Source organism: Sorex fumeus, unplaced genomic scaffold (genome assembly GCF_029834395.1).
Source record: "Sorex fumeus unplaced genomic scaffold, SorFum_2.1 ptg000098l, whole genome shotgun sequence".
Taxonomy (NCBI): domain Eukaryota; kingdom Metazoa; phylum Chordata; class Mammalia; order Eulipotyphla; family Soricidae; genus Sorex; species Sorex fumeus.
The window spans coordinates 86500635-86518297 of record NW_026606155.1 but is presented as its reverse complement, the minus strand read 5'-3'; the positions used below and the strand labels follow the sequence as shown (position 1 = coordinate 86518297).

The 17663-nt window shown below is 45.8% G+C and overlaps 2 protein-coding genes across 4 annotated transcripts in view; one reads left to right on the top strand and one right to left on the bottom strand.

The window, feature by feature from the left end:
• ZNF106 (zinc finger protein 106) overlaps positions 1-11130 on the top strand; it is a 60744-nt gene extending 49614 nt beyond the window's left edge. Inside the window, exons 16-22 of the mRNA XM_056134265.1 lie at positions 809-1000; positions 1426-1488; positions 2119-2238; positions 3138-3209; positions 4542-4613; positions 6665-6811; positions 7301-11130. Of these exons, the coding sequence (XP_055990240.1) occupies positions 809-1000; positions 1426-1488; positions 2119-2238; positions 3138-3209; positions 4542-4613; positions 6665-6811; positions 7301-7357 (723 nt within the window). The 3' untranslated portion in view covers positions 7358-11130. The remainder of the gene's footprint in view (positions 1-808; positions 1001-1425; positions 1489-2118; positions 2239-3137; positions 3210-4541; positions 4614-6664; positions 6812-7300) is intronic.
• A 1446-nt stretch (positions 11131-12576) lies between these two features.
• The window catches only part of CAPN3 (calpain 3), a 42398-nt gene continuing 37311 nt past the window's right edge, over positions 12577-17663 (bottom strand). For 2 of the 3 annotated variants that reach the window (XM_056134276.1, XM_056134275.1), the window contains 9 exons: positions 16764-16865; positions 15459-15536; positions 14956-15013; positions 14815-14879; positions 14224-14292; positions 14054-14132; positions 13753-13869; positions 13028-13086; positions 12577-12603 (listed from right to left, as the gene is read on the bottom strand). In XM_056134276.1, the coding sequence (XP_055990251.1) occupies positions 12577-12603; positions 13028-13086; positions 13753-13869; positions 14054-14132; positions 14224-14292; positions 14815-14879; positions 14956-15013; positions 15459-15536; positions 16764-16865 (654 nt within the window). The remainder of the gene's footprint in view (positions 12604-13027; positions 13087-13752; positions 13870-14053; positions 14133-14223; positions 14293-14814; positions 14880-14955; positions 15014-15458; positions 15537-16763; positions 16866-17663) is intronic. The other variant, XM_056134277.1, reaches the window with a different exon arrangement.

Below are 17663 nucleotides of genomic sequence, written 5' to 3'. Positions count from 1 at the left end.
CATTTTCCTTTTAAATGTTAAATGGGACTTTATCTTTGGCCACTCAAGAGGCTAATAGTTCATAGTGTCCTGAATTTCAGTCCCTCCAGCACCCAGGATTCTAAAATGTGTATTTGGCCATGTGGACTTCTAGCGGCTGCTTTTGCAATTTCTGGGAGTTTTACCTTATCTGCGTGCCTAACAGTCTATTTTGGGTGGAGAGGTAGGACATCACCTGGTGTTCAGGGGCTCCGTCTGGCTCAGTGCTCTGGAGTGACCCATGATGCTGCTCAAGGCACTGTATTTGGTGCCAAAGAATTGAACTAATAAGGTTGGCCACTTGCATGGAAAGTGCTTGCCTTAGCTCCTCTCTGTGGCTCTGACTCCTGGTTTTTGGTTTGGGGGCTGCACTTGGCAGTGCTCAAGCACTTTTTTTTTAATTTTAATTTTTTTTTGGGGGGGGGTCACACCCGGGGATGCACAAGGGTTACTCCTGGCTCATGTGCTCAGGAATTACCCCTGGTGGTGCTCAGAGTACCATATGGGATGCTGGGAATTGAACCCGGGTTGACTGCGTACAAGGCAGACGCCCTACCTGCTGTACTATCGCTCCAGCCCCAACTCAAGCACTTCTTTCAGCTCTGTGCACATAGTCCCCCAAATCCTACTGGTTATGATCCCCTTAACATTAATGACCCAACAAAAGTTGAATGACAGGGATAGGCCATGGGAATGAGAACTAAGTACAGATAACCAATTTGAGAGTTTGTCAGGATCTTGATTTTAGTTTGCTCATTGTGTCTACTTCATGTAACGGCCTTTTTCCCAGAACAACAAACGTCTTGAGATCTTCGAATGCCATGGCCCTCGGGCCGTCAGCTGTCTGGCCACTGCCCAGGAAGGTGCCCGGAAGCTGCTAGTGGTGGGGTCTTACGACTGCACCATCAGCGTGCGCGATGCCCGGAATGGACTACTCCTTAGGACGCTAGAGGGCCACAGCAAAACCATTCTCTGCATGAAGGCAAGTAAAGTGTGGGGCAAGAAGAGTTCTCACACAAACAAGAGATTTGAAGACATTTCTCCTGTCTCACGCCTTATTTAGAACATAATCATCTTTAAAAGATGAGCAAAATGATTACAGACCTTTTCATTAGACTTGAGTCACCAAGGAATACGGTATTTTTAGTAGACTGAGATATCATTAAATTGGTATTATAAAATGTAGATAAAGGTTGTTGCCTTCTTAACCATTCTGGAGCAATGCTGAACATAATCCTTACTAGCTTATCAGAGTACCTGGTAGTACAATCTAGTTCAAAAGTTTACTGTATCCCTAGTTACTACACATCTGAATGGAAGATGATAATTAGAATATGCTATTGTTCATTACAGTGGAAAGCTCAGAATTTTCCACCAAATCTCACTCATTGAACTTGTTTCTTTAAGGTGGTGAATGACCTTGTGTTTAGTGGCTCCAGCGATCAGTCTGTCCATGCCCACAACATTCATGTAAGTCCTGAGTAAAGAAACCTTTGACAGAATGATAAATAAAGCTTATAGGATTCCTCAGACCACTTGCAATTTAAATGGAAGACCTTTTTACTGTGAATGTCTTTATAACTCTATGCACAAACTCTAGGATAGTAACAGAGCATCCTAGAAATTCCGACAGTTTAGTTATTTTGAATGACTCATTTCGACTTGAGGTAAATGGAGCATCCGCTTCTTTCAAGTAGATGTGATCCATAATCTAATATAGACCAAGTGAAAACAGCTGAGACTCCACTCAGGTCACAGAAGCAGCTTTGAAGATTCGTTTCTGGCCTGTAAACCTGCAGGTGATCCACCTCAGGGTGTTTCATCTTTGGGTGTGGTAAAATGATAAAGGAGTAAATACCTTAAAAACTATCGAATGCCAACATATAGTTGTGACACTTCTTTTTCTGTGGCCCTGAGTTCTCTCCCTTTGATGACTGAGCACAGATTCTGTGTGGGTAGCACATGCTCGTGAGAGGGCCTCAGCTGTTAAAATTAGCACAGCTCTCTGTGTGTCCCGGCGTCTCCTAGTCGGGGCCAGGGGACAGCCAATGCCACGCACTCCCAGAAGTCTTCAGTGACTCCTTCCTCTCCTCTCCACAGACGGGGGAGCTCGTGCGCATCTACAAAGGCCACAATCATGCAGTGACTGTGGTCAACATCCTTGGGAAGGTGATGGTGACCGCATGCCTGGATAAGTTTGTTCGCGTCTATGAGTTGCAGGTAGAATTCAAATTATTCAGAACTTTGCTGAAATGATTTGGGGAGAGTGTCCATTTGGGTTTTATTTATTTATTTTTCAGTATAATGAGTTAGGTGAAACCTGGGAACCTGACTTTTTTTCAAGCTTTTTGAGCTAATTGCCCAGAAACCCCCATTCCAGCAACATTGCTGTGAAATAAGTGGTCGGGCTCACAGGTTCCAAGAACTGAAGTGAGAATCAGGGCTGTGTGGCTCAAGGGTAGAGGACTTGCTCTTGCCTATGTGAGATGCTGGGTTTGATCCATGGCACCGCAGAAATACAGAACAAACAAACAAAAAATAAATTCCTTAAGTGGGTTTCTGTAAAGTCACTATCATCTCTAAGTCCTGTTTAATTTTTCTTGCACCCAATTTCAAGTTTGAGATTAGATACCGTATAGAAATTTTTTTAATTTCCAATTATTAGCAACTTTTTCTTGAGAAATTATTAGAAAAAATGCCATGAAATTCTTGTTTTTGTTAAAATGCTTTACCTTGGTGCCTTGGGTATAATTTTAAACTGTTTTAAACCTGTTAGTTTCCAAGACCATCCTTAGGAAACACACAGGGTAGCACTGTAGCAGTGTCCTGTTGTTCATTGATTTGCTTGAGCGGGCCCAGTGACATCTTAATTGTGAGACTTGTTACTGTGTTTGGCATATCGAATATATCATGGGTAGCTTGCCAGGCTTTGCTGTGCGGGCGAGATACTCTGGGTATCTTGCGAGGCTCTCCAGAGGGGCGGAGAAATCGAACTCTGGTCGGCCAGGTCAGCTGCGTGCAAGGCAAACAACCTACCCGCTGTGCTATCACTCCAGCCCAGGAAACACTCAGGGTATGTAACCTTAATCTCTTCTTTTTTTCCTCTTTCTCCACCAAAGTCCCATGATCGATTGCAGGTTTATGGAGGACACAAAGACATGATCATGTGTATGACTATCCATAAAAGTATGGTGAGTATAATTTTTCATGTCATTAATTGCCTTTAAAAAGGAAAAGAACTAAAAATTTTGCAAACCAATAATAATGTTACCACTTGTCACTTCCCAAAAGGAAATTTTTTCTTTTCTTTCTTTCTTTTTTTTTTTTTTAACTGATAGACCTTACTATTAGATACCTTTGTACATACCTAGTAGGTTTTTAATTAGTTAAATTTTTTTGTTTGTTTGTTTTGGATCATTCCTGGAGGTGCTCAGGGGACCTTAAGTGGTACCAGTATCAAACTTGGGTTGACTGCTTGCAAGGCAAGTGCCTTATCCTCTGGACTATCTCTCTAGTTCTATCTAATAGTACTGAGAAATTACCCAATACAGTTGTTGAATATTTCATATTTAATATATAACATAATTACAGTAAAAATCAAGTGCATCTTTAAATAGAAGAATAAATTTAAGATGTGTCCCCTAAATTAACTGGGCTTTCCCCCTGAGATACTATGATCTGAATAGAACATGGGAATGGAATCATGCAGTTTGGCTTATGTGTCATGGTTAGTTATACCAGACCTGAAAATAGAAACTAATTTAGTAATCCTGCTCTCTTTCTTGGGGGTAGGGAGGTGGATTTGGACCACACCCGACAGTGTTCAAGGTTTTCTCTTGGTTCTGCATTCAGGGGTCACTCCCAGCAGGGCTTAGGGGGCCATATGGGATGCTGAGGTTCAAACCCGGGTCAGCTACATGCAGGTCAAGCACCTTACTCGCTGTGCTATTGCTCCAGCCCAGATCTTACTTATTTCTGAGTTGTTTTTTTAAATTATGAGATTAAACCAGAATGGATGATTTTTCAACTCTTGAGCAGTACAGATCTTTGTCCCAGTGAAGCACAAATGCTCAGTGAAAGCTAGAGCCGTACCAAGGCAAGTGTAAGTAGGTGCCTGTGAGTTCTGCCACTTCTGAGACTTGAGCCCAAGACTGACTTCCAAGTGGTGCAGCTTCCAAGTAGCTGGATTAGAAGATCTAGTGAAACTTTTCCATTGTAGTGCTCTGAGACTGCTTTAGTTTAGATTTGTGTTTTCTTCTCTTTGATTTTGGAGTCACACCTACTGATGCTCAGAGGTTATTCCTGACTCTACATTCTGGGTCGGGGGGATCATATGGGATGCTGGGGCTCAAACCTAGGTCTGCCATGTGCAAGGCAAGCACCCTCCCCTCTGTACTTTCTGGCCCTAATATGTGTTTTCTTAATTGACTTCTACAAGTACCTTTCAGCTCTGGTTTAGAGGGTTTTTTATAGTTGTTTTGTGTGTATAGTTTTGATCTGACCTGATAACCCTCTTTCTCTAGATTTACACTGGCTGTTATGATGGCAGTATTCAGGCTGTAAGACTAAATCTGATGCAGAATTACCGCTGTTGGGTAAGGAATGCTGGTTCACCAGACTTAGGAATTCCTTAATCTTTGACTAATTCACAGGCTTTCATCATCATCAGTAGATTTTTTTAAATTTTACTTAACTATTTATTGATGGGCATTTGGTCAGGCCACACCCGGCAGTGCTTGGAGACTACTCCTTGCTCTGTGCTCAGGGGTTGCCCCTGTCACAGCTTAATGGGCCATTCAGTGCTGGGGATTAAACTTGTGTCAGCTTCATGCGAGGCAAGTGCCTTAACCCTTGTACTCTCTCTCTCTGGTCCCAGGATTTTAATTTTATTTTTGAGCATCAACTTTATACCTCTACTATAGGACAGGAAAGCTATACTAAAGAATCTGTTTAATTTCTATACTCCCTTAATGAAGTTTGTTGTAAGATTAAATATGAAATATATTTAAGTATCATCCACTCAAGGTATATCCTTGATGGATTCTGCTTTATTATAAAATAAGTCAGTGCTTACCAAAATTTCCATCGTACAGAAATATATGAAGTAAAAAAAATGAAAGCGCTTGTCTTTGTAATCTGCTCTCTGTAGTTAAAACCATTTCTAAGGGATTTCACATATTCATAGTTTGGTTGTGTCTTCATTGTTTTTGAGGAATAAGCAATAAAAATTGTTTTTGTTTGTTTTTTTTGTTTTGCGGTGATGGGGATTGAAGGCAAGTGCTCTATCACTGAGCTACATTCCCCACTCAAGATTTGTATTTTTGAAGTTTAAATCAGCTCTCTTGGCAATTCAGTGAAATCAGTGTTTTCCATTTGGGGGTTTGGACTGGTAATTAACCTCAAAACTGCCATCTTTCTTATAAGTTCTTGTTTGTTTTTGTTTTGGGGACAGAAATGCTCAGTTACTTTTGGCTTAGTGCTTGGGATCTGTATTGGCTTCTAAGGGTACCCAGCTGGGGTCAGCCACATGTAAGGCAAGCACCCTATCCACTGTGCTATTCCAGCTCCTTCCTCCTAAGTCTTAATTTGTTTCATCACTCTACTGTATATAAAGAAATGGGGACGATGCCTTCAGATTATAAACCAGAGTAGTGTTATTAATAGGGGAAAAGCCTAAATGAACATGTTAGCATCCTAAGAGTCATTACAAGCCTGTTGAGAAAAGTCAAGACCAAGGGGCTTAATGTTTTCTCACAAGTAAAATTGTATCACATGTATAAGTAAAGTTACACTATTTTAAAAAAAGATGAAAAAGTAGCCAATAACATGATTATGATTCAGTTTAGACTTCTGTGATTTCCAAACACCATTTTCTACAATAAGTATTTGCATAAATGTTGCTTTCTTTATAAAACATGTTCATTTTAGGTATACAGATTAGGACCATAAAAATGTAAAAGCTTTCAGTGGACAAGTCCTTTGCCTTTTTTAATGAATGGACTGAGAAACTCATTTTATAATGAAAAAATAAAGAATAAATATGGCTTGATTAGGATTGTGGGGGGTAGGGTTGGGGGACACTGGAACCATGGTGGAGGGAAGTGAACACTCTTTGAGGGAGGGTATGGTAAGGGATAGTATATGCATGGAACCCTACCATTAACCATATTATAAACCACAGTACCAAAAATTAAAAAATTATTACCAAAAAAAATATGACTTAAATAGGTATTTGGGTTGGGGGGATGCTGCGGGGTTTGTGGCCATATCTGATAATGCTCAGGGGTCTCAGGATCAAACTGGCATCAGTCACATGCAAGGCTTAACCCCTGTACTATCTTTCTGATCCCTTAAATGGAATTTTGTGTTAATCTTCCTATAGGTATTTATGCCAGTCTTTTTTTAGTAATAGCTATTTAATACTTTATCAGATTACCAAAGTGTCAAAAGACCAGTGTTCTCTAGGTTCTTCATTATATTGATAAGTAAACTGATACCCTCTGCTTTGTTGTATTTTATAGTCAAGAGTAAATTAAAGTACGAAGGCTTCTTTTTGTTTCCACAAAACTTTGGGGATACAAATGTGGAATGTTCTCACACACGTTCCTTGTGTTCCTTTTAACTTCCTCTTTCATTCTCTTTCCAGTGGCACGGATGCTCTCTGATATTTGGTGTGGTGGATCATTTAAAACAGCATTTGCTGACTGACCATACGAATCCAAACTTTCAAACTCTGAAATGTCGCTGGAAGAACTGTGATGCTTTTTTTACTGCTAGGAAAGGATCCAAACAGGTACCTCAAGTATGCCTGACCCTTGGGGCCAGGCTGACTGTCCCAGTCCTGATACTGCCATACTTGACTTCCCATTCCTGTCTGTCCCAGTTGTGACTGTCCTGATCCTGACTGTCTCGGTTCTGACTGCCCTTGTCCTGGCTGTCCATTCCTGACTGCCCCGTTCCTGACTGCTGGGCCGACATAACGTATGGACATTAGACTATTCCTGAAGTGAATATTCTGATTTATTGATTTATTTATTTACTTAGCTTTTTGGGTCACACCTGGCAATGCTCAGGGGTTACTCCTCACTCTGCATTCAGGAATTACTCCTGGCAGTGCTTAGGGGACCATATGGGATGCTGGGAATCGAACTCGGGTTGGTCGCGTGCAAGGCAAACGCCCTACCCACTGTACTATCGCTCCAGCCCCTGAGGTTCTTGACTTTGACATTGTCCCCTCCTGCTACCAGCTTTTCTCTCACAGGCCTTGTCCCTTTCTTCCTAGGATGCTGTGGGACACATTGAACGGCACGCAGAGGATGACAGCAAAATTGACTCATGAAGTTTTTTGCCTCCCATGTTGGGAAGTCATTAGTTGAACTCATTTCATACTGACCTTCTCCTGGCCATGTTCTCTTCCCTTCCCAGGGAAGGAGAGATGGTGCTCAGCCAGACTCACCACTAGCACAAGTCTGGTCTGTTCAATGGGAGGGTTAAATTACCCCTTAAGTTGTTACTGGAGGTTGATCAGATTTTATGAAACGATACTTTTCTGGAGAGCATGACATATAGTAATGTGTGCTATTAGTTTGCACCAAATGTTTATTAAAGATGCAGATTGAAATTGGATACCCAGTTTGACACTAATCAAATGTGTATTTTAAAAAATTTTTTTTGTTGTTTTTGTTTTTTGGTTTAAACTTGTAGTCAGGCCTTTAAGTACAAGTTTGTTCAAATGCTATGTTTTTTAGGGTCATTTTTGATTCCTCTAGGCTTAATAACTATGTAAACTAGAAAGCCAACAGTGTCCTTTTTTGGTGGTGGTGGTGGAGCAGTGCTGAGGATCTAGTAGCTTCCCTGATAATTACGTTCACTCTGTTTTAAGATTCACTTTCTCCATAGATAGTCAGAGCTGGCTTTAAACGCTTATGGGACACGCTGTAGGTCTGCAGCTAGAGTAACTGCTGACTATAGTTCAGATCTCGAGGCAGCAGAGCATTTCCCCATGAGCTCCTGTGAGGGTCTTGATCCTCAGATGCTTGCTGCTCTCCTAGACCTGACATCTGCTCGGGAACCTGCTCAGGCCCCAGCCCTAGCTGCCTCGGGGCTTTTCAGACTATTGGAATTGGAGATGGAGCTTTTATCCCCCTTCTGGTTTCTGGTTCCCCGTGCCAGTTTGGAATCCATTTGCTCCATTGTCCACCTCTGTCTCCCACTGTCTCGCTGTGCCTTGGCTCAGGATGGCCACAAGTACTTCCTCAAGGCTCAGGGCACTTTCCATCGTGGACAGTGCCTAGGATGGGGAGAGTTAGAGTAGAACATCTAAAACCACTTTTGAGGCCTCAAATAGGCTTCTTAAAGACTGATTTATAACATCAATGTCTTTTGCTCGTTTCCCTACTAACTGGGAAAGAAGATTAAAGTACCATGAAAATAAAGTTTCAATCTGTCCACTGAAAACGCCAATTAACAAGACCGCTTTGGCTGTTGGGGAGTTTCTGTGGACTCCTGAGAAGCTAGAAAAAGTGTTGCTTACCAGCTTTTTATTTTTGACTTCTCAGAACTCTGAAAAATTCTTCAGAGACAGAAGAACCCGACACCACATCCAAAGCTTTGGGGTGTGACACCCACTGCTCTGGGTTTGCATCTGGGTCCTTCTCTGCCTGGTCACATGCATCTGTGCATGTCCAGGCTGCAGGTTGGGGATGGGGGGGTCATGAGGGACTTGGGATAGGTTTCAAGAGGATAAGAGGATATAAACCTCCTGGAATTAAATGCAGGACACTAAATTTGTTTTTCCAGGGAAGTAGTAGTACTTATTGGATTGGGGGAGGGGGGGAGTTAATTTATCTTGGAGCTGCTACTAGACCATGGGTGACTCCCCCAAAGCTATTTAGCTCTGTCCGTGTTAAACAGGAAAACTCTTTGGGTGACCACATTAACAGTGGTTCACACTGACGCATACCACCCATGTCTCACACTTGGATGTGACTTAACACAAAGATTGCCGAGCTGGTGTCAGGGTGTTAATGAGATTTGCATGATACTTGGGAGAGAACAGAGAAACTCCTGCTAATCACAAAGTATATTTGTTCAGTTTCTGTACAAGATTCAGAAGCTTTTCCCCACCTCTTAGTCCTGTTTCCTCTAAGTGCAACCTGGGGAACTGGGCTGTTCTGTGGGGTCGGGAATGGTGATTCCCCGGGAAAGTGCATTTGGATTTGTTGCTGAGCCTGGTGTGTTGTCTGGGCTGTGGTAGAGGCACATTTCCCACTGGCTAGACAGTTGCTAAGGAAGTTTTTTAACCCTCTGTTGCTGAGGTGCCTTTCTGTCCTGCCTGAGGGTGTGTCTGGACAGAGTGGCAGAGCCTTTGGTCATCAGGAAAGGGGTATGTGAAGTGTTGGACTCCATGAGGGACCTTTGCAAGAATAACAGATGATTGAATCAGGACTACATTATTTGGGTTTCACTTTGGCAGAATCATGCCGTCTGTCTGTCTGTGCGCATGTTCCTTGTGTGTGCATGCACACGGGCGCCCAGACTTATTATTCTTTTCCTCATTTCACAGAGGTTTTTTTGTTTTTATTTTTAAATTTTTGAAGCAGTGACTATAACATCTTTTTTTGAGGATATATAAAATTCATTTAACATCAGGTAAATGTGTTGTCCGAAATGCACTATTCTGGTTCTCCATTTTGAAATAAAGACTGCATAAGAATCTTGGCTGCTTATTGTTATATGTTACTACTTTGAAGTATCTTGAAAGTTATACAGAACGTCAGCTATGCGTTAAGGCTTCTCCTCTGTCTTGACTAATTTTCGCCTGTCTTCCCTCAGAGAGGAGCTGTGGCTCAGGGATTTGTGTTGACTCGTATCTCAATGAAGGAAGGAAACTGTTCTGTAACCTGACAGAACCAGCTCATTTTTCACAGGTAGTTGGAGAATGCAGAAAACTCTTTTTGTAGAATGTTAGTTTTGATGGTCTGCTTTTATCGACTAGAAACCAAGAAACCATGGCACGAATCTTTTTATGGCACATGCTGCTGTTTCAGTGGCAGTCTGCTGTGAGAAATATTTTTATTTTGAAACTTTGAGTCAGGTTCAGAATGTATTGGGGCCTCCTCTGTTAGGAGTTAAACAGATCTCTTCAGAGCAGTTTCTTTACCTGATGTTACTTGAATTTGGAAGTCACTGCTCTTGCACTCCTGCTTCTGTGTGGAAGTTTATTTCTGCTCAAATGAGTTAGCAGTTGAGTGTTTAACTACTGATCTACCTGTCATTTATAGGTGATATTGTTCTTGAAGTGGTCCTTTGCCTAACAAAGGTTTGGGTTTTTTGTTTGTTTGTGGGTAGATTATTGCAGTGGGCAACTTTAGTGACTAGGTATGTGAATGAATTGGTGAAAGTAGGTGCACAAACACTTAGTAAGATGGAATGGTATATTTTATGGAAGTGAATTCATTGTGAAAGGAAGATTGAAGTATATTATGGGATTTGAACAGCACATCATCCTCTGGTTTGCTCAAGTAATTTGTGATTTATATACGCTGACTTAAACATTTTTTTAAACATTTTTTTTTTTAATTCCTGTTACCCTAGAGGAGAACTCCAAGAAGGTCATTAAGGGTCTGAAGGTCATGCCTGCCACATTGCTAGAATAATGGTTTCAGCCCTGCCTCCGGCATCAGCATCCTTATTTCAGAACCTGTGCCACAGGTGATTGGGGCTGTACTGAGTTGCATATGCACATGGCTGTGAGTCCTAGTGTAAGCAGCAGCTGCCTCTAACCTCACCTCTAACAGCACCTGTCCCCAAGCATGCAGCTCTGTTTAGTCATGTGACACTGTAGCCCCACAGAACAGGGCTGGGAGAGTGTCCTGAAGAAAAGACCATTGAAGATCTTTTTCCTGCTTAAGAGAAACACGCCTTGACTGCTCCAGCACTGTGCGATCTGATTTTTGTTTTATGGAACATAAATTGGAAGAATGAAATCAGATGACACCCGACTGCAAAAATGTTTATAAAGCAAATAGCGTATAAAGCTGTGACCGTCATAACTTTGTAAAGCAAGATTTAAAGCAAATACAAGAGGAAAATAAAATACTTTTCCTAATTGATTATTTACTTTGTGGGGACACAAAAGGGCACACCAGGTGGTGCTTGGAACCCTGGGGTCACTTTCACTGATACTTGGTGCAACCAGTGAGCTGTGTTGGGAGGGGACCAAACTTACTACTGGTGGGCTGGGGATGCAAGGCCTCCACTTTCCAGACCTGTGCCCCACCGCTTGAGCCATATCCCCAGCTCTTTTCTTTGGTTGTTGTGTCTGCAGACACATTGCCAACCTCTTTTCCCTGTCAGTTTAGGAAGCAAGAAGAGAATTGGGTAGATGATGCAAGGTGATTAAGCCATAGACTATACTCCAGATGGATTTGGGAAACAGCTATATTTTAGGATTCTTGAAAGGCTATTAATAGGTCACTTAATGGAAGAGAAATAAAAATGGCATCACACAATGTAGTAGCCTCCAGTGCAAGGCACCACTTAACCTTGATGTTCTTCGTATGAACAGCTATTCTCTGCTCCTCATGTGAGAAATTCCAAGGCTCAAGAAATAGCAAAAAGCATAATTAAGGGGGGCTTCTGATTTCTTCTGTGCGATGTGCATTTTCCATTTGAAACAAGGGTTGTACGCTTCATAGTAGACTCTAAGATTGGGCACTCTTCAGCCCTGCTGTGGCAACTGCACAAATGTGAGAAAGCCATGTGAAACAAACAAACCACAAATGGGCTGGAGCGATAGTACAGCAGATATGGTGCTTGCCTTTCATGCAGTGGACCCAGGTTTGATCCACAGCACCCCATATGTTCTCCTGAACCCACCAGTAGTGATCCCTGAGTTCAGAATCAGTTATAAATAAACCCTGAACATTTTCAGCTGTGCCCAAACAACAAATACCGCAATTAAATCAGTCATACACATACTTTTATTTAGACCAATTTTTTTGTTCAGACTGCAACAGAACTGAGGCGTTAGACAACCAAAAATGCCCAGCCCAGTGCTCTTTCACTGAGCTTTATAGCTCTAGCACAGCTCCTAAAATCCTAAGGCAGAACCAAATTCTTATTTGGTTTTTGTCCCATGGGTGGGAAAGCGTGACGGTGACAGAGGGCAGTGCCCAGTGCCATTAGCAAATGCTGCTGCGTAGGGCTAGATAAGTTCAGGAGGAGCCTTTGTTTTATCAGAGCTGAGGTCACTTAGATTCCAAACCAGTCTCAGCTGGGCCAGCCACAAGCCATTGCAGATAGACACCTGCCACTCAGTGGCACAGGGACAAAACTTATTCCTGCCTCATTCCTCAGCTAAAAGGCCAGCTGGGGCTTGGGAGACTGAAGCTCTGAGGCCCAGTAAAGAGAGACTTAGAGGATGAATATGACCTGTGAGGCTCCTGGAGGCCTCCTGGGCTGCAGCTCCCATGTCCTTTCAGGCGAGTGACTGGCTATGTTGGGTGACGTTGAAGTTGGGGTAATCCTGCCTGGGCTTGGATGAGGTCAGTTGGTTCAGGCATACATGGTGAGTTGCAGCCACTGAAAGAAGAAGTTCCACGGTCAGAATGCAAGTGAGCCCAGCAGGTTGGACAGTGGCGGGGACTGTCTATGAAGCGGTCTGGAAAGTCCTGGGGCTTGAGACCCCCTTGGAGGGCTCCCCCATACACAGTGCCTGGTACCACATTCCTGCTCCCCTCTAGACTTGCTTCCTCACCACACTCTTAAGACATTCCGAACTGAGCTGTACGCAGTGGGTTGCCTCCCTCTCTGCTGCTGCTTTTATTTTTATTTATTTTTTTGGGGGGGGGGCTTTTGGGTCACACCCACCGAAGCTCAGAGGTTACTAATGGCTCTGCACTCAGGAATTACTCCTGGGGTGCCAGGGATTTAACTCGGGTCAGCCATGTGTAAGGGAAACGCCGTACCCATTGTACTATCGGTCTGGCCCTGCTGCTTTCTTTACCTCTAAAACGTTGAGTTTGATGATCCCGTCTCCATCCTTGTCAAATGCATTGAAGGCTCCTGTGTGGACAAATGCACAAGCCAGAGAGCAGTTACTGTACTCTCCCCTCCACTGCTGGAGCTCTTTCTTTGTCTTGGACCAGACCCAGTCCTCCTCAGAGGCTATTCCCAGTTCTGTGGTCAGGGTCACTCCTGGCAGTGCTCAGGCCTTCTGCATGCTATGCATGGGCCCAGCCCCACTCAGTCCTAGTAGCAACCTAAGAGGACCTTGTGCTAAGGGACTCTCCAGCATATAAATATGCCAGATAGGTCACCAGTCACCCTCGGCCACCCTGTTCTGAGCCTTTGCCTTTGTTCAACCTGGATGAAGTAGGTGAGAATTTCTTTTTGTTAGTTTTAGAGCCACATCAGTGGTTCTGGGGTTCAACTCCAAACATACACAAAGCCTGAACTTGGGGCTGGAGCAGTAGCACAGCACGTAGGACATTTGCCTTGCACGCGGCCAACCCAGGTTTGATAGTCCCCTGAGCACTGCCAGGGGTAATTCCTGAGTGCAGAGCCAGGAGTAACCCCTGTGCATTGTCAGGTGTGACCCCCCCCCCAAAAAAAAAACCCAAGGCCTGAACTCCAGCCCACTGAGCTCTCTCTGGCCCTAGTGGATGGGAAGAAGATTGGACTGAGGGTTCTTGGAAGGGCAGGAGTGGCCAGGAGGGTTCTCCTACGTACTGAACATGCCCTCCAGCCTGACAAAGCAGCAGATGAAGCTGTCGAAGTCGATGTTCATTTGTTTATCCGCATACCGCATGGTGATGATGTCGTAGAGCTGGCTGTTGAGGTGGAACCCTGCAGGAGGAACATGCAAGAGAGGAGAGAGGGCCGGAGTCCTTAGACCCTGCTTCTGGGAAAGGAATGCCGGGGTCCCTTTCTCTCTGATCCTCTGGTTGGGCCCTCAAGGCCTGGTCCTCCCCTTACATTCCTTTTCCCCTCCAGCTCCATCCCCATCGCCCACCCCTCTGTTTCTCAGCACCTGCATCATTGACTGCATTGCGCATCTCATAGCTGTTGATGGTGCCAGAATGGTCTGTGTCATAGCATTTGAAAATTTTCTGGCAAGAGAAAATTAGAGGACTAAGATCATACCATGAAGCCCCTGAATCACTTGAGTCCTCCCAGCCATGGGTCATCCCCTCTCCCCACCTGCCAGGCCTTAATCTTGTTCCAGAGGTGATGGAACTCTTGCAGATTCAGTCTCCCAGAGCCATCCGTCTGGAGGAAGGTCAGGGCTAACAGCACAGAGCGAAACCCCCCAGCATGAGGTTTCTAGGGGGCTCTGCGGGGAAGGGGGTCCCATAGGAAGGATGTTGGTGTCGGGGGGGGGGGAATCCAATGCCTCATGCTGGCCTATTATTCAATCCCCCAACAACTCTAGTGCCAAAGTTAGTGCCATCCCCCCTTCCCCCCCAATGCAGGGCGCCTGTCTCCTCAGCCCTGTTTGCCTTTGTGGGGCTTTTGCGAGTCCCTATGTTCTTCTGCTGCCCCCTTCCAGCCCAGATGTGCATTCAGGAATTGCTCCTGGCAGTGCTCGGGGGACCATATGGGATGTTGGGAATTGAACCTGGGTCGCATACAAGGCAAACGTTCTACCCGCTGTGCTATCACTCCAGCCCCTGCTCTGGATCCTTGACATCTCTCCTCATGCATGGCTTTGTACCCCGCTGCCTTCCTGGGTGCCCCTCATGCTCTGGCTCCTGCAGGCTGCTGGCAGCTGGTGACGGGTGGGAAGGATACATCCATGAGCGCAATCATGCTGCGGCACGACTCCAGAGTGAAGCCCAGCGTCTTCAGGTCTTTATCTGGGAGGCGTGGGGAGAGTGAGGGGGTGCCAGCCCAGCTCCGGGCCCCTCCTGCTCCTGCCCCCCAGCAGCTCACGTTTGTTCACCACAGTGTTAAGGACGTTCTTGAGCTCATCGGCACAGATCTCCATGTCCTGGAACGGGAGAGAGGACAACTGGCTCCACTGAAGCGAGACACGCATTCGCTCAAGTGGAGCCAGGGGGCCAGGGCCGCTGCCTCCTCGGAGCTCCTCAGAGCAAGACACGTGGCAGCGGGGGACCTGAGGCTCAGGCTTCATGGCCTTGATTTGTTCCCCCTGGGTGGATGATGCATTCTGATCAAAAGTGCCACTGATTTCCTCTCTAGAATGACATTGCTGACCATGTGAGTGTTTCGCCAGGCTGGGGAGCTGGGCCGGGATGTGAGCTGGGAGCTGAGCCTGGGAGCTTGTCTGGGAGCTGGGCTGGGAGCTGAGTCTGCAGGTGGCTTGGGAGCTGGGCTGGGAGCTGAGCTTGGGAGCTGGGCTAGGAGCTGGGCCTCGGAGCTGTGCTGGAAGCTGAGCCCGGGAGCTGGGGCAGGGGCCTGGCCTGAGCCCTCACCTCCCCTGCAATCTGCCGGAAGATGTTCTGGAACTGCTGTTGCTCGTCACTCTCCTGTTCAGAGCTATCAGGTCGCATCTGTGGAGTACAAAAGAAGTTCTTGGTGCTCAGGAGATGGGCTAAGAACATTTCTTTTAAATTATTTTCTAAAATTCACCACAATCTATAAACTTTCTGATAACAGTTTCAGGCTTCTAATGTTTCAACTCCAAACTCCCCACCAGTAACCCCAGGCCCCACCCACCTGCCTCCTTAGCAAACTCGTGTTTTAAAAAATTACAGTGCTTTGGGTCACATGCTTGCACTTGTGCTGACTCATGGTTTTGGTGCAGGTGCCTCCCCCCACATCACCAAAATGACCAAGACCCCTGACCAGGGCTCTCAAGTTATCGCCAACTTGCTTCCCCCATGTCCTTCCCTCCCCCACACTATTCTCCTCCTTCCTCACCATCCCCTCCCCCGTACCCCTTTTCTTAGCATTCTCATTTCTGAAATCCAGAGAAGGAAATTCCCTTTGGGTGAAAGAGCTGGAGGGCCTGGCTGGGCTCTGGGTGCAGGCAAATCTCTTGGCTTCTGGGCATCCTCTCTTCTTTCCCTACGGGCTACAACCCCCATCCCCCCCCACACTGGCTGGGCCTGGGTATAACACACATGAGCCCCAGCAGGACAAGCAGGGATGGGCCCTTCAGTCTCCCTGGCTGTCGGCTCAGAGCCGGAGCATCCTGGGTTGGGTAAAGCTCCGGGCTGGAGGCGACGCCTTGAGTCTGCTGGGGACTTACCCTTCACTGCTGCCACCAAGCTTTGTGTGGCCAGTGGACTTGGCCATCCCCTGAACTCTGCGTGACTCCCATTTGGATGGGAGTCCCCTTAGTTGCTGCCATTTTTTGGTCCTCCACCCCAATATCAGTGACCTCAGGCAACAGAACATGTAGGTGGGTCCCAAGCTGACTCTTGGCTCCCCCTGTCATCCATGTTTCCCCTCTGTCTGCCATCCATGTTTCCTCCCCGCACCCTCCCATTTCCATCCTCTCTCCAGCTAGCGAGGCTCCTGCGGGACACTTCTTTTTGTTCTTCCCGGGCCCAGGGTGGGATGGTGGCTGTGAAGAAGCCATTGGCCTCTGAGACAATCAGCCAAGCCACAGCCTTAAGTTGAAAACATGACAGAAAATGCCAGCAGCACCGATCTACACTGCTAGGTGACAAAGGGACACCCTGCCTCCGTGGGCCCCCAGTGCCCATGCAACCCGAGGGCTTAGCAGGACCCCATTTGCATGCTGATCCCATTTAAGCCACATGCTCAGAAACCTGTGGGGATTTCTCTTGTTTATCGGGGCTTGTTTTGTCTTTGCCCTCCTCTGTGTCCAGTTCCTTGTTGCTGTTTGCTCTGTCCGAAACGAAGATGATGGGCTGGAGAGAGGATGGAAATGGGAGGGTGCAGGGAGGAAACATGGTTGGCAGGCGGAGGGAGGAGCACAGGCAGGGGGTGGAGTGCCGGTGAGGGAGGAGCACAGGTTGGGGAGGAGCTCAGATGGGGGAGCACAGGGAGGGAGAGTACAGGTCGGGGAGGGGCTCAGGCATGGGGAGAAGCCTGGGCAGAGGGAGGAGCACAGCGGGAGGAGGCAGCCTCCCTCCCCGAGAGCAGCTTTATTCAGGGAGCAGGAGAGCAGTTGTTCACTCAAGCTCTGGCTCAAGCTCTGCGTTCTGCCATTAACAAGCCAAGAAACTTGGGGAAGATGCTGGATCTCTCTGGACCTCAGTTCCTATCTCCCTCCTTGGAGTTAGGAAGAATAAGTCAGCTAGGATCTGAACATGCTAAGAATGCACCAGAGTGGCATGATTTAGTAAAGTGGTCTAAAAACACTCTGTGGCCTTGTTTCCCATCAAATTAGAAACACTGTCAAATTGAATTTCCCCAAAGCCTCAAAGCCTGACAGTATAGAGTCATTTAAGAGAGTATGTGTGAAGAAGAGAGCAGAGCTTGTTTCCCTCACCGGCACTCCTCCCCTGCTTGTTTCCTGTATCAGTATGACAGCTACTTCCAACCCATTTCTGCAAAGAACAGATTTAAGGGGAAAAAATGCCTTTGGCTAATGGCTTCGTCAAAGGGAAAGAGCCTCTGTTTACTCATGTGTTACTTGGGGGTGCTAATGCCTGTCTTACTCTCCTTATGGAGATCAGTGAGATAAAAAATGGAAAAACTGTACC